This window comes from Calonectris borealis, chromosome 3 (genome assembly GCF_964195595.1).
Source record: "Calonectris borealis chromosome 3, bCalBor7.hap1.2, whole genome shotgun sequence".
In the NCBI taxonomy this organism is placed as follows: domain Eukaryota; kingdom Metazoa; phylum Chordata; class Aves; order Procellariiformes; family Procellariidae; genus Calonectris; species Calonectris borealis.
The window spans coordinates 127,740,542-127,766,800 of NC_134314.1; the positions used below are offsets into that span (position 1 = coordinate 127,740,542).

General features: G+C 54.0%; 1 protein-coding gene across 4 annotated transcripts; it reads left to right on the forward strand.

Moving 5' to 3' along the window:
- Nucleotides 1-4,586: 4,586 nt before the first annotated feature.
- On the forward strand, nucleotides 4,587-25,956 carry MERTK (MER proto-oncogene, tyrosine kinase). Of its 4 annotated transcripts, none has more exons than XM_075147860.1 (19): nucleotides 4,587-4,719; nucleotides 8,436-8,799; nucleotides 9,085-9,185; nucleotides 9,424-9,597; nucleotides 11,271-11,357; nucleotides 12,003-12,118; nucleotides 14,825-15,008; nucleotides 15,312-15,463; nucleotides 18,492-18,642; nucleotides 19,026-19,146; nucleotides 20,547-20,632; nucleotides 20,741-20,836; nucleotides 21,144-21,224; nucleotides 21,541-21,633; nucleotides 21,777-21,895; nucleotides 22,806-22,915; nucleotides 23,117-23,276; nucleotides 23,663-23,799; nucleotides 25,369-25,956. In XM_075147860.1, exons 1-19 carry the CDS (start codon nucleotides 4,650-4,652, stop codon nucleotides 25,847-25,849), a joined length of 2,883 nt encoding a protein of 960 aa, XP_075003961.1. In that variant the 5' UTR covers nucleotides 4,587-4,649; the 3' UTR covers nucleotides 25,850-25,956. The 4 variants fall into 4 exon arrangements, with proteins under 4 accessions (XP_075003961.1, XP_075003960.1, XP_075003959.1 ...); XM_075147859.1 differs by having other exon boundaries at nucleotides 4,595-4,719; nucleotides 18,489-18,642; XM_075147858.1 differs by having other exon boundaries at nucleotides 4,606-4,719; nucleotides 18,993-19,146.
- The last annotated feature ends 303 nt before the right edge of the window (nucleotides 25,957-26,259 follow it).

Genomic DNA, 26,259 nt, shown 5'->3' on the forward strand with positions numbered 1-26,259 from the left:
CTAGGTGTCAGGCAGTTAGCCTGGCTTTTATGACGTGAACCGCCAGATTTTGCCAAAGGAATGACGCCTGGACGTGCATTTCTGTATAATCAAATGTCACCCATGTGTAATCGGGCCATTTGGGTTCCAGCATCTGCTGTTCTGCCTTGGTTGTGGTGTCACAGCGAAACGTGCAGAATTAGTGCTCTGGGCTGTACTCAGCTGCCCAAATCTGGTGGGACAATCAGATTATTTTTATTCTCCTAAGAACAAGTTTCACTGATGAGATCAGCACCGTGCTGTTAATCTGCCCATCTCGCAGGCGCTGTAGCGCACACAGGCATCTGTACCACGCGGACGTGTTGGCAGTAAGCAAGCTTTTCCTGCGGTCTTTTCAACCATTCGTACATTGCAAAATGAGTTCTTTACCTCTCACCTTCATAATTGCTCACCTAGACCAGAGGGTGTTGCTGGCTGCAGATCACAGCCAGTTACGAGGTTTCAGCGTAGGGCCGTTCCTGCAATGGCATACTTTCTCCGTTTGTGTCCAAGTAGCATACCAGAAAATGCCTTTTTTTTTTTTTTTAATTAGCACCTGTGGTGTGAAGCACAAAAGGAGCCTGTGTTTGTCTGACAGGCAATAATAACAGAACAAAACCTGTATGAAGTACCCTGATGGGAACTGGAAGGCTATGCATTCTGATGAGGAGGATTTTTTTCCAAGATATTAGTTTCACATGAGAAATCAAAGGAGGAGGGAGAAGCTGGTGAAGAATTGAAATCATATTTGAAACCGTGGTTCCAGTGTGTGGTTTGGGGAATCCTTGGTTCAAGTCATGACAATAAGCACTATCGTTTTCTCAGAAACGAGAAGCAGCCCGCTGGGGAAAGCCAAGTTTAGGAGAAGCAAGAATACACCGAGCTGCAGAGTGCTTTCAAATCGTATTGCAGCTTCTGGCAGGAAGACAGCCGGAAGAAATGGTAGCCTGGATCTACAGACCAGCCAGGGACCAAATTTCCATATGGAGACAAACGGGGATATTTACACAAATAAGACTGTGAAATACAAACAGCAATTTTGTGGGCAAGTAAGAATGCCCGGGGCTCAAAATAAGGAAGGTTCAAGCCAGCATCCAACCTTTGGAGATGGCTTTCTGCTTTTGCACAATAATTTGCAGACCAGGAGAAATTGTCCTAGGAAGAAACAGCTGAGCCAAGGGACAGAATGTGCCTGATAAGAGACGTAGCATGTGCCCAAAGCAAGTAGCACAAGAAAAAAGGCATTTTAGTAGCACCACAAAATGTTCGGTTTTCCCTGCAAATTGTTTGCGAGCTGCATCCTGTGACCGGGCTATAACATCTAATACAAATGGGCCATCTGCCTTGAGCTAAAAGCATGTTGCCAAAAGAGTTTGGTATTTAAAAGAACAGGAGCCCCCTCAAATAGAAATAAAAATAGACACAAAGAGGAAACAGAAATAAAGGAAAGAAGTTGTTTAGCAAAATGAAAATAAAAATACAGAAATAGCAAAGGGGAAAAAGAATCTCAGCAGATAACAGCCCAAAGCCCGATTGCCGAGTGCCATTTCTGCTAAGTGGTCCGATTTCACAAGTATTATGTTGCATCCAAAGTCTCCGAGTAGTCTTGTGAAGAAATGGTGTCAATGCTCTGAAGTGAAACTGCAAAAAACCTAAAGGGTCAAGTTCAGGCTCTAGCCTGGCACCGCGACACTCTGGGGTGCCTCTGAGAGCACCTAAAGCACTCGCTGGGATCCTGCTAAGGGAAAGCTGAGAATACCTGTGGAGCTGCTGATGTTATCGGAAGGGGATTATAATATCTCATGCAGGTGGGAGAAGCCCGTGATGATAAAGATAGGCATCTTTGCGCTCACGAGCAGGACTACAAACACAGCAGGAAAACACGGGCTCAAGCGGTCTCCTCGGAGGGATGGCCTGGGCGATGGATCCGATACCCCTTGCGCTGGACCTACATTCTGCTCTGCCCTCCTCCTTCGGAAGGCGAGAGGTGGGTGCTCCCTCCAGTGTGGTCTGCGCTGCACTACAGCACTGGAGTCGTGCGAGCACGACTGGTTTAGCTGGTTCAGGGTTGGATCCCAGCGCTCGGACAGAGGAGACAGGCAGCCTTTGTTTCAGATTAAAGGTTCTCCCTTTGTTTCGGTCCTCCTTCCTTTGACATCAGTTGTTTTTTTTCCCTCTCCCACTGCTCTGTGAGGACTGCGAGGTATTTCTAGGGCCAAATGCCGGCTGATGCCCAGCCCCAGGCAGCGAGAACAGGGGATGCTATTTGGGGAGATCTTGTGAGTCCAGCCACACATGTACTTCGGGACCAAAAACCACAAGCCGTTTGTGTGCAGACCCCAGTAACCGTGGAGTTTGGGCTCTGAGGTATGGAAATACGTAATCAGCTCAGAGGAAGGCCGTCGAGGCTGCTCCCGAGCCTGTATTCCATATGCCGTTGGAAGGAGACCCAGGGCAACAATATGCTGGGGGAGGTGGAAGCTGCACGTCACCAACCCAAGAGCAGCCAGAGTGGTCAGACTGTCTCCCGCCGGCTGCTTCCAGACCTTTCCTATCATAAACCTGGCCTGAGAGTTTCTCCTCTGGTTTCTCCTCTCCCTGTTTCTTCCTCCCCATCCATGCACCAGCCTCTTCCTCACGTCAAGCTGTGCCCAGATGAACTGCAACAAACCCTATCGAGCTGGAGACTACACCAGTAGTGAGCAGAAACCAACTTACTGTAAAGAAGTGACCCAAATTAGGGGATTTTAGAGAGCTGCTTAAATCCTCTTTTTGTGCCCATGTGTTCTCATTGTTTATTTTTTTATCCTCTTTCGTAGAAATTGCTCCTGCTTCCTTGCCCCGTGTTAGTGGGGCAATTATATGACATTATCCCGATGTGAGGGGCTGTTTTCCACTCTGCAGCCCACAAAGTCCAAAGGCCTTTCCATTGTTTTGTTCCCAAAAATCGCAAAGCCAGCAGCAACGGGGAACGTAGCCAGATGAAAGTGCACCCGTGTGGCAAAGGCTGACCGCAAATGAGAGCCTCGTATGAAAAGCCAGCCTGGAAAGACAGAGGGACAAATGCCTGTCCCCCGGTCTCCTCCTACTCCCTGAGTGACGTTGGATGCATGGGGAACGCACTCAAAATCTGGAGAAAAAGCGACGCTGCTGGAGCTGCACGGAAGGCGCTGGTTCTTAGGCACTGCTGAAGATGCTCAGTCGTCTTGCAGCAGCGTTAGTACATTTTTCTTCTCCCCTTTAATCTGGGCCTCTAGCGACACGTGCCCTTCCTTAGCTGCTGATCACTTCAAGATGTGAGAAGCTGGTCTGGAGCGAAAGAGGCGGCGAGGGGGGAAATTCAGTCTCTGTCACCAGGGCCTGAGAATATCATAGAATCATAGAATCATTAAGGTTGGAAAAGACCTATATATGCAGTGAATAAGCAGCTTTGCAAGTCAAAGAAGTCTGGGAGTTCTTTTTTCATGGAACTTAAGACATTTTTTCTTCCCAATTGGAAAAGATTTCCAACGGAATTTCATATGGTTCTTTTCTTTCTAATAGCCTGAGAAGTGCACTGCCCTTCCCAGATCTCATTATAAATTATACACAAACAGAAATGAGCAGCTTCAACACAGAGCTGTCTTCTTGCCCCATCTCTGTTTCCATGGTGCGCTGATGCTTGCCTAGTGCTAATTGGGCAAAATTTACATCTCTTTTCCTAACTCCAAGGCTTTGGGAAGACCATAGCAGGCCGCTGGAAAAAAAGTTACACTTGTGTCATAGTTTCAGAGAATTTTGTGTGCAGGGAGCAGAATGGTTGCAGCAGAGAAATACACTGAGTCGCGTCAAGTCAGACTGGCTGCCGGTTCCCCAAATCCCAGTCCCTTCCCATTTGCAGTGGGGGAAATGCTGATGGCCTCAATACGGCTTGGTCTCAAACCTCTTCAAGCATGGCCAGTGTTTGGGACACGTTCTGAATACCCAGAAACTCCTTCGTTTCCTTCCCGTGCCATCAGGAGATGCACTCTGTTTCACTCCTTACATTGAACGGCTTGTGCTGCACATTGGTTTCACTTGGATCTTCCTCCTTTTCTCATTGTGGCTTGGTCTCCTCTCTGTCCCCTCCTGCCCTGCTGCGCTGGTCCAGGCGAAGGAGGAGCGGTGCTTTCAGCACTCCACGCCCTTCCCAGCCTGCAACACAGGGTCCTGTACCTGGTCCCCCGGGCAGCAGCCATGTCCCCACCTTCCCAACGTGGGGCTCCGCAGGAAGGAGCTGGTCCTCAGAACGTGCGAGCACAGCCCTGAAGTCCCTTCCTGGAGATAAATCCAGACCCTGCGTGAAGCACTGGTCCACCCGCGGGGAACTGGAAGACGAGCTCTTCTCCCGAGCAGCAGCGATTGCACCCAGCATCTCACCGGGCACCTTGGCGACCTGCCGGCCCGGCCCGCTGGGGCTTGCGGGGCGGGACCGAAGCCCCGCAGCGCAGGGCACCGTGCCCCGGTGCTGCCCCGTCCCCGCCCCACGCCGGGGCCCCGCGGGCGGGAGGCGGGCCGGTGCCGTGCCGGGGCGGGGCGGCAGCGCGCTGGCGGCGCCGAGGCGCGGCGGAGCGGAGCGGTGCCGGTGCCGGTGGCGGCGGCGGTGGCGGGCGATGGGCGGCGGGCGATGGGCGCTGCTCTGGGCGCTGCTGGCGGCCCTGCGCCCGCCCCGCGGTGGGGCCGGTGAGTCCGGGCGGGGAGGCCGGGGGTAGCCCGGGGGGGCTCCCGGGCTGCGGGCGCCCAGGACGGCCCTCGGCTGATGCCAGGGCTGCTCGGGTGCCGGCGGGGCCGTCGGGGGTCCGGCGAGGGGTGTTTGCCCGGGGCACGGGGAGCGTTTTACCTGCAGATGCTGCTTCGTTTCACCCTGGCAGCAGCCGGGGTGTTGCATGGGCACTCCAGTGCCCCTCGCACCTCTCTGCTGCTCGCAGGGCCTGCAGACCTCAGCAAAGCTTAAATCCTGGGGGGAAGCTCAGCAATGATTTCGCTGCGGGTCTCCAGCAGCAGCACATCTCTGCCAGCCCCAGAGAGCGGGTTTTGCTGTCCTGGGACACAGCTCTGCCTCTGCAGCATGGTCGTGTCCCAGCACTTTGCTGTGTGACGTGCCTCTGCTTGCTGGGGACACCGCAACAGGCAGGGACCAAAAGCTGCGGCAGATCAGTGGGGCTGGGATTGTTAGCCGTGAGCCAGCTGCGTACCGGTGCTGGGAAAAACCACCGGGAAACACTGCGGTTTGCGGCACAGGGACGCGCTTTGCGGTGCTGTCAGTCTGCTGGCTTTTCAGCTCCACGTGCTTAGCTACCTGCAAAAAGAAATGCAAAGAGGCAAAAGCAGGTTTTGGACTTAAAGTGTGCCATCGTCAGGACTGTCTGATGTTTAGTTGCAGGCTGTGAGCTGCTGGGGGTTTGTAGCCATGCTCGGGGACTCTGGCGGGGTCTCGGACTCAGTGTGCAGATGGGGTTTAGCAGGGAAGGCAGGAATGCGAGTGTTTGCTTTGGGTTGGGTGGAGTGAAAGGTTTTGACTCTGTAACAGCAGGAATCTGCAGTGAGGGGAGCTCACTGTGGATTTAACCAGGAATCCTGGACTGGTTTATACCAAAGGTGTTTGAACCCCGAGAGTCTCTTTGGAAGTCAGGTGTGGCCCTGGGGGAAATTCACTGCTGACAGCTCCCAGGGGATGGGGAGGTAGGAAACCCGCAGGCGGGGGCTCTTCATTCCTCCTGCCCTGTCCGGGTACGAAGATACACTCAACAAGTGCCTGAGCAGAAAGCTGTTGTCAGCAGGTGAATTACTTCCAGTAATGGGAAATCCAGGGCTAGGGATGTAGGGAGCTTTTTGGCAGACCTGGGTGTTTTCTAACACCTTCCTTACTGGGACTGCAGCAGAACGTTGCACTGTTTCAGTCATGGGGTGTGCAACTCCCTGCTCTTTGTTTTTCATCCGTAATAAAGTATCTTGCCTCTAATAGCAGGCAAGACTTTCTTATTAAAATTCCGTTCTCCAGGCGAGTAACAGAGAAGGCATGCGGGACTTGCCGGGCTGCACAGTAAGATCTGTCTTTGCTAGCGCTTTAGTTTTGCTGTGATCCCAGGTGTTTCAAGAGAGCAGCAGTGTGCTTGCAAGTGGATTTATTTCCGCGCCAGCTTTTCCCTCAGGCCAAGCTGCGGTAAGCGAGGGGAGCTGCTCCAGTGTGGCAGGCACCCACGCAGGCACGCCGGCTTTCAGCTCCTTGGCTCTAGCGTGGGCGTTTAGAGCCAGCCTAAACAAATTGCTCTGGACACAGGTAAGGGGTGTCCTGCCACAGGGCAAATCCCTTCGAAGACACCGTGAAGATACCCACATCCCAAACAGCTGGGGATGGAAGGGGTACCCAAAGGCAGTGTTAGATATGAGAAATTCCTGTTGTCACGTGAGTCAGAGAGGAAAGTATTTCATTCCTGGGCCAGCAAACACCTCTTTTGACTTAATCAGTATAGAAAACAAGGCTAAGATCCTCTTTACTCTTTGCCTTTTAACTTGAAGCAGCCCGGGGCGAGCTGTGGGTGAGCAGAAATGGTCCCAGAGCAGGCGAAGCGCTTGCCAAGGGCCGGGACCGCAGGCACGCGTCCATGTCCTCCCCGGCCAGGGGTCCCCGCCGGGGGAGCTGCTCCGGCCAGAGCTGAAGAGCTTCGAAACGCAGCATGAAAACAGCTGTTTGAGGTTGGATTGTGCCAGACAGCGGGTGGCTCCAGCCTGGGTAACCTCCGGGAAGAGCAGAGGAGGGAAGGGGATTTGGGGTCGCTCGCTTGTTTGCATTTGGCAAATCTTTTTGGAGCTGCCTGGCTGTTTGAGAGCTGGTGACCCGGCCCGCAAGTAAATGGCAGTCGGCTGCGTTTTGCAGCAGTCACATGGGCTTTGTTTGTGTTGGGATGGTAAAGCTTAGGAAGCAGGTTGGAAAAGCTTAGGGTCTTTTTGTTTTTTTCTAAAAGGGAAACCCATTGTTTTGTGTGAGAGCCAGGGAAAGCCTCGCGCTTTTCTCTGCATCGCCAGACCGGGCAGAACTTAAAAACCCTTCTCAAATTTCTGTCTAGAAGTAGCATTTCTCGAGGGTTAAAAATAGTGAGCGATTTAGCAAAGGAATATATCCAGCCTCAAAATTAGGTTGTGTTTCTTGGCTCTCGGGAAAGCGCACTAGGCTGGTGCCCCATTACTCACAATAGTAATGACGTAGCTTTAAAAACTTGTCGTTTGATGTTTGAGGACTAAGACCTGCCTCAAAACAAACTCAGCTGAACTCCAGTTAAATAAAAAGGTTGTGCTTTCTACCTGCGGTATAATCTTTTAAATTGTGAATAGGGTTTTTTTTCGGAAGAGGTAAATTAATTTAGCTGAAATTCCTGTCTAGCGTGACGCCTTTGCTTGCTGAAAGCAGCAAGGGAGATTTACTGCTCCGCTTGGGATTTCTGTATGCCTGTGAAAGCCTCGGGAAGCTCGGAAACAGTCTAGTAAAAGCATCTACTTGTGGTATATTCTCTAGATCTTATCTCTTCAAAAATATAGTTTTGTCTGGGGGGAATTGGTTTATATGGAGCTGCTCTTCATCTTGTTCGTGGCTGGGGTGGGAAGTGCTGGGAGGGAGGGGGAAAACCCAGTTACAGGACTGGGTATGTTAAGTGATTTGTAGGTGGGGGCACGAAGCCTTCAGAAAGAGCTGGTAAATAGTCTTGCCTTGGAAAAATGTCTGGGAAAAGACCCTGGGAGAGCAACACTAAACAGCAGCCGGCTCCTACACAGTCTGAAGGCATTTCTTCATCTGTCTGCAGCTGTTTTCCCGAGAAAGTGCTCGGTGGAGGCACTTAGCTTAGCAAAGGCGTTTGTGGCTGACACAGAGAGCATCTCCCTCTTTCAGAGCAGCTCACCATGTCCTGGGAAGGGAGCAGCGTCACCAGCAAAGAGCCTAAAATCAGAGAAATCCCTGCCGGGGACTCTTGCTCTGCCGCAGCTGAAAATGCTTGAGATGAGGCCTCCGAAAGGGGTTTACTGGAGTAAAGTCCCAAATTCCTCCTGCCCAGAGATCCTTTTATATTCCAGTCCCAGGGGTGCGATGCAGCAGAAATAGCTCCTGCCTCTCCCCTGCCGAAACAGAAGCGGCCGAGCAGTTTCTTTAGCCTGGGCTGCTCCGGTTTGTTTTAAAAAGGTTTTTTTTTGGAGGTGCTGCTTGTACATAGTCAGTCTTGGGGCAGCCCCCAGCTCCATGTTTCCTCCTCAGGGCTCTTATGAGAGGTCTCCTAGAGATTTTGAATTTTTGAAGCATCTGTAAATGAGCTGCCTTTAATTCTTAATGGAAGCAGGGGGGCTTTGCGGGGTTTTGGAAGGGGACACTTGCTGGCTGATGGTAGCAAAACCAAGGTCTTCTCTTGCAGATGACGCTGACCGAAATCGAGATCCAAGGCCGTACCTGTTGGCAGAGTCCCACCGCCCCGAGCGAAGCGTGGCTACCGTTGGTCACTGGCCTCACCAGAGCATAGAGCAGCCCCGGGAGGAGCCCTCAGCCAGTTCTCTAGGACAGATTAAGTTTAACCCCACGGTGCGACACATTGTGATTAATGAGCACAAGGATGTCACGTTTAATTGCTCCATCAAAGTACCTCAGCTGCTGCTCAGGCCGGACACTCCGGGCATTTCCTTGTGGAAGGATGGGAGGGAGCTGCACGTGCTGGACCGCATCGCCACCAGCCACTTCGAGATCTCCGACGAGGAGGAGGTGGCAATGACCTCCACCTTCAGGTAACTGGTGCCATTCTTCCTGGAGGGATGCCCTGAGCGTTGGCTCCCAGGGAGAGACGGGAGGCCAGATGGCTAGCAGGAGCTTGGGACTGGGACTAGATGCTCCCTAGTCCCCAAAGCCTGGCTTTGCAAGCCCAGCTTTTGCTTGGTGTATGCTGTGGGGTGGTTGGTACTGATCGAAACCCACCCCCAGGCTGGCAGCATTGCCATGTCCTCCTGCGGGAGCTGTGTGCGGGGCAAGGCTCCCCGCCAGAGCCCTGACAGGGTCTCTGTTCTCTCTGGCAGCATCCTTGCCGCCCAGCGCTCGGATAACGGCTCCTACGTCTGCAAACTCAACGTCTCTGGCACGGAGGTGGTGTCAGATCCCATCTCGGTGCAGCTGGAAGGTGAGCTGGAGGAAGGCTAGGGCGGACGTGCCGGAGGTGTGGAGCATTGTGCCCTGGCTGAGTGACAGCCCCGGGAACTGTGATCTGGGACCTGCGAGCTGTCCTCCAGAAACGGGGAGTCCTGGATGGGAAGGGGCTTGTTGCTGGAGCTGGGCACAGCCCCGAGCAAGACAGTTTGGGGTTGTTGATAGGGCTGTGTTTCCAAGCTCTCTGAATCTCTCTGCTTGTGTCCGTGCAGGGCTCCCACACTTCATTCGTCAGCCTGAGAAGCTGAATGTCACCAAGAACAGTCCCTTCAACCTCACGTGCCAAGCTGTGGGCCCGCCGGAGCCTGTGGAGATCTACTGGTTTCGCAACAACGTCCAAGTCAATGAGAAGCCCCACATCTCCCCGTCAGTCCTGACCGTGCCGGGTGAGCCATGCAGCGTCCTCGCCACGGCCAGCTGGGACCCCTTTGCGTGGCTACCAGGAAGGGCAGGGTGGGAAGATGTCTTGTGCCATCTCACAGCCTGTCCCCTTGGCCTCGCGCCTCCTGTTAGGCAGGGGCTGTGTTCCCGCGCACTGTCACAAGGCCATTGCAGCCTGCTTCGTCTTTGTGCGGCACTGTGCATTGCTGACGCGTGGCTGGAAAGCTCAGCACAGATAAATTTCCCAGGAGGTTTGGCATAAAATATGGCCGTCAAATTGTATTCAGTGGGACACGGGAGTCCAGCTTTGCAAAAGAGGTACCACAGAGGTACCAGTTTGCAAAATGAGACCCAGCCTGTTACTGCTGCATCCTCAGCACTGGGAGCACAGCTCTACCCAGTACCATCTGTGCCGCTTGTTCGGCAGCCCGGGGGACCACTCTGCCAGGGATGATCTGGGGGCAGGAACCCCCATCCGACCCCCTCTGGCTGCTGCCAGAAATTTCTTCCTCAGAAGACGCAGGACACTCAAATCTTTTCTAAGCAAGAAGCAGATTTTTCCTCTAGCCTGTGGCCATGCCAACAAGTATACTGCTGCTGTTATGGGCTGCTTTACTGGTGGTCCCCTCTTAATGTCTCTGGAAGGCCTTGGGTTGACCGCTGCAGCGTGTCTCCGTGCCAGCCTGGTGGAGCACAGGGAGAAAAGTCCCTCATGTAGCACAAAACCCATCATGGTTTTGCTGCAGAGGCAAAAGAGAGGAGGAATTTCTTGATTTGATCATGAGGAGAAGGCCACTAGCTAATTAGCAGCCAGACTATAACTGACTCGTCTTGGTGTCCAAAGGCAGGCTTTAAAAGGCAGTGAAACCCGGAAGAAGTGATTCATTCCTCTTGGATGTCCTTGCATCCAGCTGGCACACGCTAGGTCGGGTCATTTGAGCAGTCCCCCTCCTGGCGCAGCAGCCCCGTCGCACTGCGAGGCACCGCTGCTGGTGTGCGCAAACGCTCGGCATGTCCAGCGCACCGTGGCGAGCCCTTCGCCTGGCAGCAGCAGCAAGCAGCGTGCCCAGGAGGGACAGCCCTGCACCTCCAGTAAAGTCCTTCGCATGAGACGAAAATCCTGAGCGCTGTTGCTGCCCGGGGTCATCTCACACAGGCTGTGCCAACACCGCAGGGGAAACAAGCAGCCGTCCGCAGTCGGGTATTTCCAGTGGCCCCCAAAAGCAGTCATTCTCTGTTACAGCTGGGAGATTTGAGCAATCTTTGAAAAGCAATAAGTCATCTGATTCAAAACGTGGTGGTGGGCTCTTCTGCTTTCTGCCTTTCCCTTTTTGAACACAAAACAATTGCTTACTCAGGAGGTTGTGCAACGGTGCCGTAGAAATGTACGGTCCTGCCCGCTGTGCCGCGTCTCGCACTGACGGCACGCTCGTGCTCGCGGTGTGGAAGGTGGGTGAGCTGGACCGTGGGGGTCACCCCCGGGCAGTCAGCGCCGGAGTGCCACGAAGGGAAGCGATGAGAGCAAAATAAAAGGTCTTTTGTGTTGCTGGAAAAAAATAAAGCGACAGTGCAAGAAAGGAAGCCACAAGGGTTTTCTGTGAGCAGCAGGTGGAGAATTGGTGTGATTTGGGCGTCTTGTGCAGGTCCAGTGAACAGGTCCTTGGTTTTCCCCCTGCAGGTCTTAATGAAACAGCGCTGTTCAGCTGCGAGGCTCACAACAGTAAAGGGCTGACCGCGTCCAACCCGGGGCAAGTCAACGTGAAAGGTGAGTGGCAATGTGATGCTTGCTTTACCTGTTGACTACATGTGTCCAAGCAGGAGCTGTCCTCATCTCCACCCTTCCCAGCAGTCGCTCTACTTGAGCTGAAGGAGATGTTTTTAGGACTCCCATACTTATTTTAACTCGTTTTAAACCTATATTTAAAATCAAGCGGGATGCACGTAGTAGCATGGTCACCCAGTGCGGTTCTGTCATCCCAGTATGGCTGCTGTAGGAGGAAGCACCAAAAAGAACATTTGAAAGCAGAACTGTCAGCCCCCGAGCAGGTTTCGGAAGGGCTGTATCACTCTTTTCCTTCCTTCGCAACCAGGGCGGTGCTTGCAATTTTCCATAGGAAATGGTGGAAATTCTCGACATTCCTGATGAGAGCCACTCCAGCAATGTGAGGAAGGTGTTCCCCAAAATATGTCATTGCCTCTAAGCAGCCCACAAATATAGAACGTGGTCAAAATAGTCCTGCAAATGACTTTTTTCTGCTTCCCTGTCCACTGGTCTGAAACGCGCGGTACACGGATAGAGGAAGCCACTGCTGCTGTAGCCAGGGCAGTACCGGGGTTCTGCACAGTCAGTTTGAAGTGCCACGTTTGTGCTCAGGCCTCCAAGCTGACTGCCCTTGGCTTTTCCTTGCAGGAATACCATCCGCACCCGCCAGCGTGCATGTCCTCAACCGAACGGCCCACGGTATTGTCGTATCCTGGGTGCCGGGCTTTGACGCATTCTCTGCCTTGCACAGCTGCAGTGTCCAGGTAAGCATCCGTAACCCCCTGTTGGCCCTGCAGCCTCCCCTCACACGGCTGCTCCGAGGCATGTGGAAATCAGTGTTGTCCGGCACGAACCGCATGGATTCAACCAGACCGTTGGTTTGGGCAAATTGAGTTGGACTTTCCCAGCGGCTTCGAAAGGGGAAGCTGGCACGCTGTCCACCCGCGCCCTGCGGTCCTGGGGAATTTGTGGTGGCATGATGTTGAGGAGTCCGAGTTGAGCAGCGAGCAGAGTCCCCAGGCGCTGGGATCTGGAGCACCGCCGAGGTGGACAGGAGGCTTGGAAGGAGCTGCTGGAGGCTAGCTTGGTGGTGTCTGCAGCTTTGCTCTGCCCGCTGCGAGGGGGGTGGCAGGGGTCTCGCAGAGGAGCCGACGCAGGGAGCGTGAAGCAGGTTTTTGTCCTGGGAGCGGTGTGGTCAAGCGGGGGCAGAAACATGGGGCGATGGGAACAGGTGAGTCGCCTGCCTGGAAGAGCCCGTCGGTGTGGAGAAGAATTAAGAGGTGGCCTAATGAGTACCAGCTGATTCAAGAACAGAAACAGGTGAAGGGAATTGTGAGCAGACATGTGATCGTTGCCGGAAGGAAGATATAAGAGAGGCAACGGAGAGAGACAAAGGAGAGAGGGGCAATGGAGAGAGAGATGGGAGTGCTGCTCTGTTATGATAAAGGCTGTGTATGTATGCCGCAACACGTCGGGGCTCGTGCCCGTGAAGCGTGCGGGAGCGAGCCGGGAGAATCTCTCCGCTCAGGGGAGACAGTCAGGTTGCATGTTTCTTCATGGAGACATGCCCAGAACTGCTCCGAGTAGTTCTTCGGGAGACACCGCAAGCCTTGAGTTGCTGCAGGCACATGCTTGTCCCTACTTTTACCTCCTGATCAAACGCTTCCCAACCAAGCAGCCTTCCCGCTGGGGTTTGGAGGTGGAGGTTTCTCTCGACTCTCCGCTCCTCGCAAGTACTGGGAAGGAGCTGAGGGGTTGCCTGTCTCCTGGAGAAGTCGGGGAATGCCATCTCCATGGGTGCAGCCCTGCAAGTAGTTTCCACCTGCTCTATCTGTTTGATGTTGCTGGGTTTCACAGTTCAAGCCCATTGCTTGGTCTCCTGTGGGTATGTTTTTTATACCGGCTAATCTATACTCTGGCTGAGGTAACGCATGGAAAGAGGCGATGTTTGAAGCCAGGTAAAAGTGAAAGGAGTTAGAGAGAGGAAAGGTAGCAGAGCTAATATTAGCACCGCGTCCAGTGCTGCCTTCCAGCTGGAGCTTGGGAAGTGGGGTGGAGAGCCAAGGAATTTCCTATGACTTAACGTTCATGGTCTGTCATTAGGAAATAGCCTTTCAAAATGGAAAACAAGACATGATTTCTGGCAAAAACACAGCTGTGACTAAGCCTTTTTGCTCCTGTCCCCTTTGATAATCCCCTCGCTTGGGTAGCGTGGCCCACCGACCAAGTGACTCATTTCTGAGCATGCTGGTGCTTAAAAGGAAGCTGTTGCTGTCACATCCGCCAAGTTCAAACTGTTTAAGTTTGCAAAAATCCTGATTTTTTAAAAAATACATTAATTTGATGGACTCTCTCCAGAAGACAAGGCGAGGATCGAGATAGCTGAGCTGGGCTCAATGCTCAGGAGAACAGCCAGCCCCAGTGGCGCTTTCAGAAGCGGCTTGCACATTCGTCTGATCACTGCTCACCTCCCTCAAAGCAGCTAGCGACGGCTTTGAGGACCTTCTCAGCTTTATGAGGCTGAAGGCTGTTCTCTTTCATTTTGGCTGGCAAATACTGCTGGTGTCGATGCTGAGACCATTCTGAGCATCCTGGGCTACCCACGGGGGTACTCTTGTTGCTGAAGCAGAAGGGCAGGTCTCCTGCCACCCCAAAACCATGCGTGGAGGCTTTTGAACGGACAATATGACTTTCTGCTTGTGATTCATGCTGAAACACGTCTTGTGGGTTGTCTTTCGAGTTAACTGTCTTGCTTGCGCTGGTATCTCTTGTTCTTGCTCTTCCCTCTTTCCTCCCACCGTCCCGGCCCAGGCCGCTCTCGTGGTGCTTCCCACAAAATGAGACGCTTTCCAGAGAGCTGCAAGGGCTGTGTGGGCAGCTACATGGGTGCTTAACGGCCAGCCTTTTGGGGAGAGAGCAATTTCTCTTTGTGTAAAAAGCGTGACTTGTTTTTAGTTGAATTCATCCGTGCTGCTAGACGTAATGATGGAGTCTGACGAGGTCTGTGATTAGTCCGGCAACATCTGATGGCGATAAGTCTGTGGTCTGGCGATAAGTCCTGTGGTCTAATGATATGTTGCACGAAAAAGGCTTTTCCTTTGTTTCTTTGGGACTCGTTGCCTGGTAGTGTTATCAGGTGCTCCTTTTGCTCCATGCCACAAGAAAGAGCAAACGATCCCTCCCTCCTCCTTTCCCCAGTGATGGCGATTTCACACATCTCTGCTGTGTCCCCACCGCAACTCTTTCTTCTCCGCCTGTGTTGGAGCCCTCCCCCTGGGCCCCGTGAATGGCCTGCCGTCAGCTTTCCGCTGGGCAGAGACGAGCCAGCATGCAGGAACAAGGCCCTGCCGGTGTTTGGATGGGAGGCAGGGCTCTGGATCCTGTTTACAGATGTAAAATTCCTGCCGCACGTCTCACCCTACAGGTTGTTGCTGACTAATCCCTGTTTGTGGACTGATTTTTCAATTAAGGTCAAGGAAGCTGTTCCACGAAGCAACGTCTCACTTCTGCTCTTCAACACCTCGGTGCCTCCCCACGTGTATCACATCCAGCAGCTGGGGCCCATGGCGGACTATAACATCCGTGTTTCCTGCGGGAATGAAGTCGGCTGGTCGCCGTTTAGCCCCTGGATAACCGCCAGCACCACCGAGGGAGGTAGGAAATGAGTAGCAAAGACTGAGAAGGGTTTCCCTGCCTCGGTCGCGCAGCTGTGCTTCGTGCAGGACTCCCTGGATGAGATGCTGGTCCAGAGTCATGGTTGCTTATGGGGTGGGATATCTCAAGTCTGATTGGGGAAAGGAAATTTACCCACGGGTGGTCACCTGCTGGAGATATTAAAGGCTGTAGGAAATACTATGTGCTTTCTGGTTGAGCTACAGCTCATTTTCCGTCAGCCTGCCATGTTCCTGCACCCATCCACCTGGCTCCCCTCACCTTCTTTCTCTTTGATTCCTGCAGCTCCAACCACCCCGCCACTGAACGTCACGGTGTCATTCAATGAATCCAGCTCCTCCCTGGAGATCCGATGGGTGAAGCCGCCCCTGGGGAGGATCCACGGGGAACTGCAGGGCTATCACATCTGGTACAGGTGGCAGAACTCCAAGGGGTTGGTAAGTCACCAGGGAAACGGGGAAGAATGACTAAAGCCTAGAAAAAATCCCGGCAGACATCAAGCAGGGATGTCCAGTTTGGTCTTGGTGCTTCCATGTATTCTTTCTGAGCTTATTTATCTGCTGTCTTGTGCTTTCATCTGGGCTTTTTTAATACAAGTTTAATACCACTTGTATTAAACACGCTCTCGCGTGTTTATGTAACTCATGGTAATGCCCTAAGTCAATAATATTGGGAAGAAGCAGTTCTGCTTGAAGGAGACAAGAGGTTTGCTACCGCGGCTCCTGTTCTCTGAAATAGAAGTGAGATGTTCTTCCCGGTGTTGGCAATCTTTGGTATGGCCTTTGGAGGGGCAGTCAAGGTTTGGCAGCATCTCTTGGCACTTCCAGCAATGGAGTCAATCGTAAGGTGTTTGGGAGAATTTGTTCCCTGGGTTTTGAGGGATGAGATTGATTCCGTGCATTAACTCATCTGCAAACCCATGGCACAGAGTTTCATAGCTCAAGGAACATTTTGGGGCTGGGGGCCTGTCCGTGAGTGTTTGCCTTCCCAGGATTTGGGAAGTAGCCTTCAGGAATTTGCTAGGGCGAGGTTGGCCTGACCTCTCGGGCAGTCCTGGCTCATCTCAGCTGCTGGGCAAAAGAGCATCCCGTCCAGGCTCTGCCAGTGGTCGGGGAGCTCTGGATAATTGCGCAGATGTATCCAGCTGTCGCCTCTGCGCTGTGGTTTGGTCTTCCTCTGTCCCAGGCTGAAAGCACAGAGAGGCACTGACGGCCTGAACGGTGTGGAAAAAGTGACTCACACCCTATTTTTTGTAGGATGCTGCATTTTCTGTTCTCCTTTTGCGCCTCTGAAAAAGAGCATGTATAGATCCAGACCGAATGAGGTCAGGAAAACAATATTATGGTCTTGTGACTAGCATGGTAAAAAAAAATGCTGACATATTTGTTGTCTCTCAAGCGGAAAGCAAAAAACAGGACTTGCCCTTTAAGCCCTGGGAGACTATCTTTTTTTGTTGTTGCTGTTTTTTATAATTTTCTTCAGTCAAATGCTTGTGGGGTGAAATTTCTGCTTGGGTTCCTGGTCAATAACCGTTCTCATTAATGCTGACTTTCAGGAGGCTCAAAAAGCCCCTCTAGCGGGGAGTGAGTTCAGGTGGGAGGTAGCTGTGCGAGGGACCTTGGCTCTTTGCAGACTGAGGGAAGCAGTTGTGTTTGTTGCTGATTTGTTTCATCAGCCTCCAGGTTTTACGGAAGGCAAAAACAGAGCCAGCCGAGGGCAGGGGCCAGCACGTCTTTTTATAAGGGCTGTCGCAGAATTAAGAGGCACGGGAACGGCTTGAGCCTGTGCCGTCACCTTTCCGCAGAGTACCATGGGCTTGTGCGGTGCCCGCTTCTCCCACGGACCCCCAAGGGTCTCCTGAGCCGAAGCACAAGAGCAACGTGCTTGCTATTGAGTGGAGCTCTGATTTCTCAGAAATAAAGTCTCCCAGTGTTGGTCCTGGACAGGCTAAATATGAAATGCCCCAAAATAACCATCGGTTTAACAACCCCAGCACGGTGAAGGCGGAGGGTCCTGTATTTCTGTGTCAGCAGGGCCACCTGCAGGCCTCTTCTTCTCCACAACCGGCTTAAAAACTATTTTAAAAGCTTCAAAAAAGTTGTTTTATTTTATTCTTAAACCAGCAGTTCTTGTTTGAGCCAAGGCTGCCGGAGCTGGGACATGAAGAAATTCCTCAACTACCGCAACACTCATAAAAAACCATTAACTTTGGCAGTTCTGTCCTGCCAGAACGGCTGTCTGCTCTGCCAGTGTGCTCATGCTCTCCACGGTCTGTTTGATATCAGCCGGGCTCTGTCCTCAGATGACACAGCAGAGCCATCTGCGATACGAAAGGATCCCGGGGCATTTTTAGGCTGGCAGTAGGGAAAGGATCTTGTGCGCATTTCTGCCGAAGGACGTCGTGAACGTGAGGCGGGAGGAAAGCAGGAGCGGAGGCAGCAGCGGGTATCCGCTCACGCCGCTGCCCGATGGCACAGACAGGCTCCTGGGGCTGGGGCGTGTTTCACATCCATTTCTGCGGCTTTTTTTATGACTGTGAACAGAAACCAGTTCCCTCTGAGCAGCTCCGATTTCCTCCTCCTTGCCCACCGATCCCCCTCGGCTGCTGCTTTTGGTCGGCCGGGTGACGTTCAGCCAGGGTAAGGAGCTGGGCTCTGCCAGATGTTTTGGCAGCTGTTTTGCAGCTGGGGGTTGGCGGAGAGCAGCAGCAGCGCTCTCTCAGCTGAAGACGACCAGGAAACCACAGGGAATTTGCAGGGAAAGACTCACTTGTGTTTTTACCAAGGAAAAAGGTCTGTGCCATGCGGCACGCTGACTCCTGCCGTCTTACCAGGCAAGGAAACACGCCCTTAAAACTGGAAATATTATTAGCTTGACACATAACCACAGTCAGAAAATATCTGCCCTAAGATCTACTTTCTGTGGCAGGGCACTTGAACGATCAAACCAGGAGCGCTGCGGCTGAAAGTGGTCAGAGATGCTCTGCGAAGGAGCGGCGGTGGCGAGGTTGTGGGTGCCGAGGCTCGCGGGGCTGCCCGGCACGAGCCGTGGGCATCCCTGGCCGGCAGCGGAGAGGGGTGCGAGCCTCTTGGCCGAGCCGACCGCGATGAAGGCTGGGGGTCAAAATCCATATTCCCACCAGTGCATGAAATGCCTTTTCCCCTTCCTTGCGAGATCGCTTTCCGGGCTCAGGCTGCTGGTCCCGCTGCTGTTGACAAGCAAAGAGCGACAGCAGCACGAGGTTTGAACGGGAAACGCTGCTCAGCCCCTTTCCAGATCCCATCCGGCTTTTGCAGGCAGGGCTATTATTCTCCATAAATAGCTTGGTGCTGCATTTCCTCTGGGCTTGTGAAAGCAAAGCAACGCAGAAGTTTGATGAGGGGACAATTCTCAATAAATCCTGCCGTAGGGATGGGCCGCTGTCTCCCCCAGCCCAGGCTTTTCTTCCCTTCCTCTTTCCAGCAGAACGTCTCCGCTGAAGCCCGGCACAACGCCAGCGTGGCCGTCCTGCCCGTGGTGGCCACCAACGCCACCTGCTCCATCCGTGTGGCTGCTGTCACCAAGGGGGGAGTGGGACCTTTCAGCAGCCCGGTGGAGGTCTTCATCCCTGGCAGCGGTAAGGAGATGCCCATCCCTGCCCGCGCGGCGTGGGTGCAGGGGAGGATGATGGGGAAGCAGGCAGGGCATGCTTTCCTTGCCCGGCCAAGGCCATTTGGCGTCCCTTCATCCTCCTTCAGACGCTTTCCCCGTCGGCTAGGCTATCAGCCAAGAATCGGGGATCTTCAGCATGCTTTTGTGGCCAGGAGAGACTTGCTCTCCGTGTGCAACCTTAGTCCTTGTGCCCTCTTCTCCCGTGTAACCCTTTGGGCTTTACTGGGTTTGGTTTCAGCCCCTGGGAAATCCTCCCCCAGGCCCTGGGTGCTGCAGGCTGACTCCTTCGGCTCCATTAATGGGATATTTTCTTAGGATTAATAACCTCAGCCCCCTCTTCGACTCCAGCCTCCGGGAACGCGGACTCCTTTATCGTAGCCCTGGGCTTTATCTGCGGGACGATTGCTGTCGGGCTGATCCTCTGCTTGTCTGTGGTCATCCAGAAAAGATGCATGGAAACAAAATATGGGTAAGCCGAAGGGAAAAGAGCTTGCAGAGGTGCCCCGAGCTGGGCAGGTCGCAGGCGCATGGGGCACGGGCAGGCAGGGCGGGTGGCCAGCAGCCCACGCTGGATGCGGGGAGAAGACTTCTGCCTCCAGCACTGACGTCATCCCCACAAATGGCATTTTTTTATGCCCATGGTGAGGCACTGAGTGTATTTTTACTGCAGCGACGGTACTTCCCCTCCCTTCCTTAGCCCAGCAGTTCACCTTTTGCTCGCTATTCCTATTTTAAAAGGGAAGTAAATTTGTGCAACTTGGTATGGGAGGGTGGCCTCGGCGTTTTGACACAGAGGTGAGAGAGCAGAGATGTATAATATCCTGTGTCCTGTGGCCTAGAGAAACCTTTCCTGCCTCGTCACATGCCAAATCTGCCTTGGTCCGATGGCTAAGCCCCGCTGGGCAGAGAGACTGCCACTGGGCTGCAGAAGTGGTGTTTTAATAATGTGGACAAAGGGCTGTTTTCTGCTACAATAAGCCAATGCCAGTCACTCACCCTTGTGACTTTCTAAGTGGCATTTAACTGGCCTGTGCTGCTGGTTTTGTTAAACAATTGTGGTGCTAGCGGCTTTTCTTATAAGTGCTATCACTTGAGTGTCCGCTGCCAAACTGGAGATGTGATATAATTAATTCTTTCGGAAGAACATCTTTTCAGTAAGGGAGTTTATTGAGCTGGTGAAGGAATATCCCACCTGCTCTGATCTCCCATAGCATCACCTCCATCCCAGTTTGGAAACTGGTAGTATGTAAGGAACCCTTTCCTAACTGGTGGAGCATTGTCGCTCTTTCTTTGCGACGCTCACTCCCTGGGAGCTCTTGAGCATCTGCTGTGTTTTTGTTTCCCGGAGCTGGACCTCTGCACGGCCCCGAACCAGAGGGTTTGCACAGCATCCCCCAGCAGCATGCCCATCACCACTGTTTCGGGGCCATGGTGTGAAGCTCCCTTAGTTTCTTTTTGGGCGGGGGGTTGCTCGTGCTAACAGAGAGCATTGACAGGCTGGAGTTGTGCATCGGGCAAGCGAAGAGATCGCTTTAGGAGGTGGTAGATCTGGGCACCGTATTCCTGCCGGTACAGACTGCTCTCTGAGTAGGAAATGAGTATCCCATTTCCTCCCCAAAAAACCTCTGTGACTCACTCCTTGACCGATCAGCCTTGTTTATCATGTGGCTGTTTTGCTCGGACGTTGTAAGCGATGGCACTGATCCAGTAAGAGGGAAATGAAAAAGATTAGCACCAATGTGCATATTTCCTCCCTTACTACCGATACCCCCGGTAGCGCTGTGGTCGCCCGGCCCCGCAGCGGCGGTTCCTTCATGGGAGGAGAAGCAGCCGCGCCTGGCCCAGCAGGGTCTCTTTCTGTCCCGCCAGGACTGCTTTCAGCCGGAACGACTTGGAGCTGGCAGTGAACTACACGGCCAAGAAGTCCTACTGCCGGAGAGCCGTTGAACTTACGTGTAAGTATACTTTTTTTATCCCTCTGCAAGGCGGTGGATGGGGATATCGCAGCAGCGGTATGTCTGCAGGTTGGAGGTGACCTGAGCTTCTCTTCCCCTCTCCTGCAGTGGGCAGCCTGGGCGTCAGCAGCGAGCTCCAGCAGAAGCTGCAGGATGTTGTCGTGGACAGAAATGCCCTCAGCCTGGGGAAGGTCCTGGGAGAGGGTGAGTGCTGGGGCTGGAGAGCTGGGGATGGAGATATGGGGCAGGGGCTGCCACTGTTACCTGCATCATCCCCCAGCTCCAGGCCCAGGGGATGTGGGGGAGACGGTGCATCAAGATGACCAAGTGCCGGGACCCCTGGGTTCATGTCCTCCTTCTGCCACTGATGAGACACAAGCCTTCCCCCTGCAGACTTCTGGGGACGAGGTCTCCATCTTAGAGCATTTCAGATCTTCGAGAACATAGTGGTGTCCTGAAAGGTGGTGCTTCGGGTTGTGGATAAAGTGCTTGCTTCTTTCCCATGGTGCAGGGGAGTTCGGGTCAGTGATGGAGGGGCGTCTCAGCCAGCCTGAAGGCACCCAGCAGAAGGTGGCTGTGAAGACCATGAAGTGTAAGTCATCACCCTGGCCTCACAGAACTTGACGTTGTTTGTCCCAGTGGGTGCCAGCGTTCCTGCTACCCGTCTCAGGTGGTGCTCTCTCTGCATCCTGGCACCATTTTGTGGGGATGCCGGCCTCTGTGCCACAGCTCCTGGTGCCGGTCGGGAAGGGGCACTCATATCAGACAGCCAAGGATGGCAGAGACATCCCGGTGGTCCCTTCCCCCTGACCCACACAGGAGCTGTGCTGTGAAGGGAGATGGCAGCAGTGATTTGGGGTGTTAAAGCTCTTGGGGTGTTAAACCTTCTCCTTTTCTCTATTTCCCAGTGGATAACTTTTCCCAGAGGGAGATAGAAGAGTTCCTCAGCGAAGCAGCGTGCATGAAGGACTTCGACCATCCCAATGTCATCAAGCTCCTAGGTATGGGCTGTCACTCCCCGCCCTCCAGCTGGGAGTTGGGCTGGGGAGCCGGACTGGGGAGCGCTCGGGTCCCCCACAGATGTCTGCGGGGGGAGTGTGGTGCCTTTGCCCACGGGGCTGTGCAGCCTGTCTGTGTTTTCCAGGTGTGTGCATCGAGCTGAGCTCCCAGCAGGTCCCCAAGCCCATGGTCATTCTCCCATTCATGAAATACGGTGACCTGCACAGCTTCCTGCTTCGCTCGCGGCTGGAGATGGCCCCCCAGGTAATGAGCGCAGGGAGCAGAAGGCCCCATGTCTGCGAGGAGCAAGGTGGGACTGTGCCTCTTCTGGGGACACATCTGCCTTTGTTTTTTGAGAACATAAGAGGACTTGACTGTAGTGCTGCTTCCTGCCTTTGTCAGGTGGCAGCGGCGGGTTCAAGCTCCCCAAAAGCCTGTGGGATTCTCGCCTTCCCTTCTCCAGGCTAAACAAGCCCAAGTATCTCAGCTCCTTGTACACCATGTCTTCCAGCCCCGTCTTAGCGATCTCCTGTGGGCTTGCTCCAACACGTTGTTCTACTGAGGAGCCCCAAGTGGGACACAGCGTCCAGATGTGGCCTCACCAGTGCCAGATTAAGGGGAAGAATAGTTTCTCTTGACCTGCTGGCTGCACTTTTGCTAACGCAGCCTGCTACAAGGTTGGCCTTCGTTGGCACAAAGGCGCGCTGCTGACCCACGGTCAACTTACACCAGGGTCCTTTCCTGCAGAGCTGCTTTCTAGCCAAAAATATGTGATCTGAAGGCAGGCAGTGGGAAAGGCAAGAAGGAAGCAAATTCTCATTGCAGGCTGCACTCCAGAGACGTGGAAGGAGGCGGCGGGGGTGGGAAGGGATTGGGGTCTTCTGGCCAGCGGCACAGCCTGGCAGACAGTGTTGGGGTTATTTCTAAAACAACTGTCCCCGCACCTGCAGCTCCTACGGGCTTGTGATTCAATAAATCTTACAATCTGAGGGTGTTAGCCCAACGGGGATGACAGAGGCCACAGTGGCTGCTGCTGTGGGCTCCTGGTGCTCTCCAGGGCCAGTGAGACCACTAGGATGTCAGACGGCAGCCCTGGACAGGGAAGCCTTTCAGATCAAACCAAATGTGCTTCCCAAAGGGCTTGCACTGTCTAACCTGCACCTTCCCTTCCCAGTTTGTGCCCCTGCAGACGCTGGTGAAGTTCATGGTCGATATCGCCCTGGGGATGGAGTATCTGAGCAGTCGGCACTTTCTCCACAGGGATTTGGCAGCTCGAAACTGCATGTGAGTTTGTTTTCCTCTGCTTCATCCTGGATAGATGAACATCAGTGGAAGCCCCGTGGTTTTACAGCACAACTTGGCTTCCTTCAATAAAACCTCTCTCGGTCTTGAGAGACATGAGAAAAGAGCTCAGCCTCAGGTTTCTGCTTCAGAATTCGGCACGTCAGACTTTTCCATCTTGTCATCCCTGTTTCCGCCTGACAGGTTACGGGATGACATGACGGTGTGCGTGGCAGACTTCGGTTTGTCGAAGAAGATTTACAGCGGCGATTACTACCGTCAGGGCCGAATAGCAAAAATGCCAGTGAAGTGGATAGCCATCGAGTCCCTGGCTGACCGCGTCTACACCACCAAGAGCGATGTGGTAGGTCCACGTGGCTGGGCAGCCGGGCGGCAGGAGGCAGAGCTGGGGACCGATCCCCGGCTTGCGTCCTCCGCCCTTGCCGCACTTTGTTACGGCTGTTCTTGTACCCTGGAAGTGCAAAGCCAGAGGAGCGGGAGGCTGTCGGTAATGGGACGCGCTGACCTTTCGCTGCCTGCCCAGCCTCCTGGAATAGGTTTATTCAGTGGGCCGCTCGCCTCTTCTGTGGCATTGCTTATTATTTCCAATTTTGGGGAGGGCAGGACTGGAGCGACAACTCTTAGCATTGTGCGAGGGCCCAGTGGACGCTGGGCAGTGACCTTTCCCCATGAAAAGACTCATTCATTCCTCCTGGAAATGTCCCTTCAGCTTTCCCTTTGTCCTCGCAGTGGGCATTTGGTGTTACCATGTGGGAGATAGCGACCCGAGGGATGACGCCCTACCCAGGAGTGCAGAACCACGAGATCTACGAGTACCTCTTCCACGGGCAGCGCCTGAAAAAGCCCGAGGACTGCTTGGATGAGCTGTGAGTATTGTAACCCTGTTTCTGGGCTGTAGCGCAGCCCCTTTGCTCTCTGTCGCCCTGCAGACAACCTGTGCATCGCCAGCCCTGAGCTGAGGTGGTTTCTGTGAGGTGCTACTCGTTGTGCTTTGTGGCTCTCAGTTGCTGATGTCCTTTCTTTAAGGACACAACAACTGCTTGTGCTGTGGATTTGTGGCTTAGCACTGAATGTGGCCGTAAGCCCGCAAAGCTGTGCATCACAGCGCAATCGAAGTGCTCCCACCTGCTGCAAACCTGCCGCTCCAAGTGGAATAAGGGTCTGTACCGGAGAGGGAGTCACTCACCCCCTCCGTTTCTCCCACAGCCCCCAGAAACAACAGTTATTAAAGATTTTTAAAAATATGGCAGGGATTTAGCCTTTTCTCCATTGTGGGGTTGGCAGGCAGGGAGCTTACCAGAGCGCACGCGCGGGTTAGCTCTCGGAGGAAAGCTGGCCAGAATGGCGTGGGTCACGTTTTAAACGAAAGTATCACAGAAACAAAAACTTCAAAACCCTTAATATTTGCATAATCTCCCGAGTTTTGACGTGCCTAATAAAAGCCAGATCCCAGAGCAGAGCAGCCTATCACCCAGGGAGGAAAAAGCATCTTAACTCCAGGTAAACTGGCGCCCAGGAATCCCAACGAATATCCCAGGAGGAAGCGCTGTGTTTGCAGGGCTGGCGCAGAGGGCTGGCGAGCTGGGCTGCGGGCAGCCGGCGGCGTGGGGCGGGTGGGAAGTGCCGGGGTCACCTCGCTGGTCCTGCGGGGACAGGAGCAATGCCCTCTGCAGTGTGTGGTGGAGGAATCAGACTTTTTAGGTTTTTTTTTTTGTTAAGATAGTTTTGGCCAGAAGGTCTTGGCTGGTGATGCTCTTCTCTGCCCCACAAAACTCCTAGTTACCCAGGGTCCTTCAGTGCCTAAAATCTATGAATCTGGAACGGGAAAATGTGGAAACCTCAAAACTTTGCATTTCTGAGCAGCTCAGCAAGGGTTTTTCTCCCGAGTTTTCTTCCTGAGTTTTTCTCCGGTGCCATTCCAGCTGAAAATGTTTAACCCCCCCATGGCTAAGAGCTGTGAATACAAAAACGGTTAAACTAGCAAAGGTGCTCAGAGCCCACAAGGGTTCCTACAAGGCCCCTCTCCCATGCCTGTCCCTGAAGGAAGCGGCAAGGAAACCTCTTCTCGGATCCAGCCTGCCAAAGGGCAGGGGAGACGGTGTGTGCCCCGCAGTGACGCGCTTGCAGGGGGGCTCTGGGAGTTCCCTGACATCCCGCCTGGGAACAGGCACCTGCGGGAAGGACAAGAGAAGGACTCGGTGTCCCGGGAGCAGAACTGGGATGTTCCCGGGGGGCTGATCACAGGGCTGCAGCTGGCTGCCTCTGCCCTCTGCAGACAGCCTAAGCAGAGGGAGTTGGTTTTGCTTTGTTTTAACACAAAGCAGCTCAGGGCTTGCTCAGTTTGGAGAGAAGCAGGGAATTAGCCCCCGTACATCCTGTGGCCCAGCGCCTGGCAACATCCTCCACGATAACCACCCTCCTCTCCCGATTTCCAGGTATGAAATAATGTCTGCGTGCTGGAGAGCCGACCCTGCCACCCGCCCGACGTTCTCGCAGCTGAAGGTCCATCTCGAGAAGCTGCTGGAAAACCTGCCCGCCGTCAGGGGATCCGGGGACGTCATCTACATCAACACCAGCCTGCCCGAGGAGAGCCCGGACTCCACCCAGGATTCGGGCTTCCCCCAAGCGGACTCTGATTTGGACCCCGGGGACGTTGCTGAGCCCTGCTCCCCCGGAGCGGAGGCGGCGCTGGTGGCCGTGGACGTCCACCACCACGAACGATGGGGGACGAGGTACGTCCTGGAGGAGCAGCTCGGCGGCCCCGCGGAGGAGGCCTACGTCCCGCTGCTGCCCGAGGGGGCGGCCGGCGAGGGCTTGGCGTGGACCCAGGCCAGCACCTTGCCCGCCGGCGGCTCGCTCGCGCCGGGGCTGCCGCGCGCCGATAGCCGTGCCGAGGGCTCTGAAGTGCTGCTGTGAAAGGGAGGTGTGCTGCTGCGCAGAGCGGGGTGTACATAGGCTCCGAGAAAAGGACAGAGGGGGTATATTTTAATAAACGGTCGTCTGTTTTATTTCTTCCTGCATGATTTTCATAGCGGAGTCTGGCTCTTCCCATGAGGGTTTGTAATTAAATGCTGTAACTAGTTTTTCTTAATTGGGAGGCTTTGGTATTTGAGCTCCCCGCGGCTCACAGGTGAGGGGCAGCCCCTGGCCCCCCCAGGGGTAACAGAGCGCGGCCGGGGGCACACGGTGGGCACGGGCGAGCTCCCCTGTGCCACCCCCGCGTGGGGTTGGCTTCCCGCTGCCCGAGCTGCACCGGCACCAAGTGGCGAGGGTGCAGCCAGCCTCGCCTGGCCTTTTTTTTCCCCTTTTTCACCATTTGTTGTGGC

What these genes read in the sequence shown, in the direction of transcription:
- MERTK (XM_075147861.1), top strand. Translation starts at nt 4,650, where the DNA reads ATGGGCGGCGGGCGATGGGCGCTGCTCTGGGCGCTGCTGGCGGCCCTG. An exon ending in GAGAGCCGTTGAACTTACGT is followed by an intron (nt 20,633 to 20,740) that starts GTAAGTATACTT and finishes CCTCTCCTGCAG; the next exon opens with TGGGCAGCCTGGGCGTCAGC. An exon ending in GGCTGTGAAGACCATGAAGT is followed by an intron (nt 21,225 to 21,540) that starts GTAAGTCATCAC and finishes TCTATTTCCCAG; the next exon opens with TGGATAACTTTTCCCAGAGG.